This window comes from Dryobates pubescens, chromosome 35 (genome assembly GCF_014839835.1).
Source record: "Dryobates pubescens isolate bDryPub1 chromosome 35, bDryPub1.pri, whole genome shotgun sequence".
In the NCBI taxonomy this organism is placed as follows: domain Eukaryota; kingdom Metazoa; phylum Chordata; class Aves; order Piciformes; family Picidae; genus Dryobates; species Dryobates pubescens.
This window is the reverse complement of record NC_071646.1, coordinates 20,841-23,969: the sequence shown is the minus strand read 5'-3', so window position 1 is coordinate 23,969 and position 3,129 is coordinate 20,841. Positions and strand designations below refer to the sequence as shown.

Sequence of the window (3,129 nt, the reverse complement as noted above, 5' to 3'; positions counted from 1 at the left end):
ATCGCAGCATGGTGGGGTTGGAAGGGCGCTCTGGAGATTATCCAGTCCAACCCCCCAGATAAAGCCGGGCACCCACAGCAGCTTGCCCAGGATCACAATGGCCAGGCGGGGCTTGGAAGCTCTTCAGAGAAGAAGATTCCACAACCTCTCTGAGCAGCCTGCTCCAAGCCTCCAGCACCCTCCTGATCAGATGAAACCTCCTAGCCTCCAATGTGTGCCCGCTGGCCTTTGTCCTGTCACTGGGCACCACTGAAAAGAGTCTGGGCTCATCCTCTTGCCCCCCACTCTTTAGCTCTTGCCGAGCACTGAGAAAATCCTCCCCGAGTCTGCTTTTCCCCAGACCACTCTCCTCTGATGACAAACCTTTTCTAGGGGACATTTCCAATGAGAGCAGCCACAGCAGCAAATAAATTAAATCCATCGGGTCCTGAGTGGGTCCTTCACATCCTGGGGCTGCTGCATCCTCCTGCACTCCCAAACTAAGCTCCCTTCATGATCCGTCCCAGCCTAGACGATTACCACATGTACAGGTAAGGCTTATGCTTTTTCCAGAACCTTCTGGCCTTATCCCCATCCCATGCTGGAGGAACCCCTTGAGTGAAAACACTGGCTTGCAGCTCAGAAGATGCTCTTTTTACTCAAACCCTGCCACAGCAGCCAGAGCAGCATAGGCAAGTCCAGACATCCCTGGGGAGAGGGAGAAGCAGGGCACAGGGGCAGCCCAGGGTCACTGAGGGGGTCTCCTCATTCACTACAGCCCTTCTTGGGGGTCCTTGCAGACACCGAAGTCACTGTTGGTGATGGAGCCAACGATGGTCTTATCAGCGTCACAGCTCAAGCCGCTCTCACAGGGACACTTGTAGTAGACCCCATAGAGGCTCTGTAGGGAATCAAGGCACAGCGCAGGGCAGGGACATAGAACCGTAGAACCATTGAGGTTGGAAGAGACCTTCGAGATCGTCAAGTCCAGCCGCTCACCTAGAGCTTGCAATGCCACCACTGCTGCTAAGCCACTGCCACTAAACGACCTCCCTCAGTGCCACATCTGTGTGTCTTTAAAACACCTCCAGGGACGGCGGCTCCACCGGCTCCCTGGGCAGCCTGTGCCAGAGCTTGACGACCCTTTCTGTGAATCTCCAACCTGAACCTGAGGCCGTTTCCTCTTGGCCTGTCACTTGCTGCATGTAAGGAGACACTGACCCCCACCTGCCTCCAACCTCTTTTGAGATAGTTGTGGAGGGTGACAAGGTCTCCCCTCAGCCTCCTTCTGAAGATCAAACCACCCCAATTCCCTCAGTCATTCAAGGCCTTTCACCATCTTTGTTGCTTTTCTTTGGACATGCTCCAGCACCTCAGCGTCCCTGTCCCCATCCCCGCAGGGCTAGACCTACCTTTGGGGAACACTCTTGTGTCTCAGCTGCCTTCGGTGCACAGCGGGCCAGGCTCAGGCCACTACTCCGGTGGCAGCAGCCGCTCTTGCACTGGGCACTCTGCAGGCACAGCTCCCCGACGTCCTGCACCGGGAGGTGGGGGGTGAGCAACGTGTCTCTCTCTGTCCACACTTGATCCCATTCAGGGGGATAAAGGACACCCCCAGGACACCCCCAGAGAGCTGCTGCCAGAGACCGAAGCACTGCAGACCTCTCCAACTCCACTGCAGCACTCAGGGTGTCTCCCAGTCATGGCATGGCTGGGGTTAGTGTCCCTCTTACCAAGTTGAAGATGAGCCCTCGCTCATGTGGGGCAGGCAGGGCTGGGGCCAGGAGCAGCAGGGCCAGCAGCAGGCAGGAGAGCAGAACCTTGGCCATGGTGGGCTCACCTGTGTCCTTGCCCCTGGGCTGGTGGGTGCTTTATAGTGAGACTCCATCTGCTGATGTGGCTGCGCCTATCACACCCCAAACCGTGGCATTGGGGCAACCTGCCCAGAGCAGGAAAACAGCCGTGCCCTTGCTGCCAGGTGGTGCCACCACGGGGACGTCTCCAGGTGACCATCCTGCACTGGCCATGCCGACCTGCCTGTTGGCAGTGCCTTTGGCCGAAGTGAAGGTGAAACAGCAGCGTTCCTCTCTTTCCTCTCGTGGGCAACCCTAACCCTCCTTCACCCTGGCTGTTGGGGCTTGTGTTCTCCTTGATGGGCAATTCTGATGGGTTCTTGACCAAAGCAAGAGCTGGTGCCACGGCAGGAGCTCAACTCCAGCCCAGATCCTCCATAGCACAGACATTACTATCACCAAGAAATCCAGGCCTGAAGCATGGCAGGAGCGAGCCCACTCTCTTGCTGGCAACCCTATGGCCTCGGTCAGTGCCCCAGAGCCCATTGGTGTCCCCATCCCACAGGCCACCACCACACCCTGCCCTGCTGGGTATTTGCTTTGTGGTTCAGGGCTTGGGGGATGCAGCTGATGAAAGGAAAACAGTCCTGGGAAGGGCACAGCCTTTCACACCTGCCTTGGCCCGGCTGCTCTGGGCAATGATTAACCCCGCTGAGCAGCCTTGGCCTTCGGTGGCCGCCGGGGTGACATTGAAGGGTGACTGTCACCCTGGCGTGTGGCATCTACATGCACCCTCCTCCAGTGGGGAAAACCCCCTAAGTGACACCAGCTGGGAGGTCAGGGTAGAGCGGTGGAGGGGGCACAGCATCGGAAGTCACATCTAGGGGTGCACGGCACATCCCGGGGTACAAAGCACATGGCGGGGGGTGGGGGGGGTGGAGGCGGGCACGGTGATGCGTAAGGTGCTCAGCAGGGTGCAGGGTGCATCCTGGAGGACCCCAGGCACGTTGGGAACATCTCTCGGGCACTGAGCGCATCCCAGGGTTCATCCTTGGGGCACAGAGTGCAGCCCGGGGGACAGGGCTCATCCCAGAGGTATATCCTGGAAATACAGGGCACACCCTAGGGACTCGTCCCGGGAGTGCAGGGAACATCCACGGGACACAGGGATCCCAGTCCCAGGGGCACGAGGCTTATTCCGGAATCTTATCCTGGGGGCCCCAGGGTGCATCCCCAGGTCCTATGGCAGGGGCACAAGGCAGATCCTAAGTGTGCATCCCGAATCCCAGGGCTCATCTCGGGGTCTCATCCTGGGGTCCCACTTAGGGAGCACATAGAGAATCCCAGGGGCGCTTCC

General features: G+C 58.7%; 1 protein-coding gene across 1 annotated transcript; it reads right to left on the bottom strand.

Moving 5' to 3' along the window:
• Positions 1 to 341: 341 nt before the first annotated feature.
• On the bottom strand, positions 342 to 2,284 carry CLPS (colipase). Its single transcript, XM_009906209.2, has 3 exons — positions 1,713 to 2,284; positions 1,392 to 1,514; positions 342 to 880 (listed from the first exon to the last, which is right to left on the bottom strand). Exons 1-3 carry the CDS (start codon positions 1,806 to 1,808, stop codon positions 752 to 754), a joined length of 348 nt encoding a protein of 115 aa, XP_009904511.1. The 5' UTR covers positions 1,809 to 2,284; the 3' UTR covers positions 342 to 751.
• Between the last annotated feature and the right edge of the window lie 845 nt (positions 2,285 to 3,129).

Coding starts and splice junctions, on each gene's coding strand:
- CLPS (XM_009906209.2), bottom strand. CDS start 1,808: ATGGCCAAGGTTCTGCTCTCCTGCCTGCTGCTGGCCCTGCTGCTCCTG. Junction 1,515..1,712: donor GAGGGCTCATCTTCAACTTG/GTAAGAGGGACA, acceptor CTCCCGGTGCAG/GACGTCGGGGAGCTGTGCCT. Junction 881..1,391: donor CACAAGAGTGTTCCCCAAAG/GTAGGTCTAGCC, acceptor GATTCCCTACAG/AGCCTCTATGGGGTCTACTA.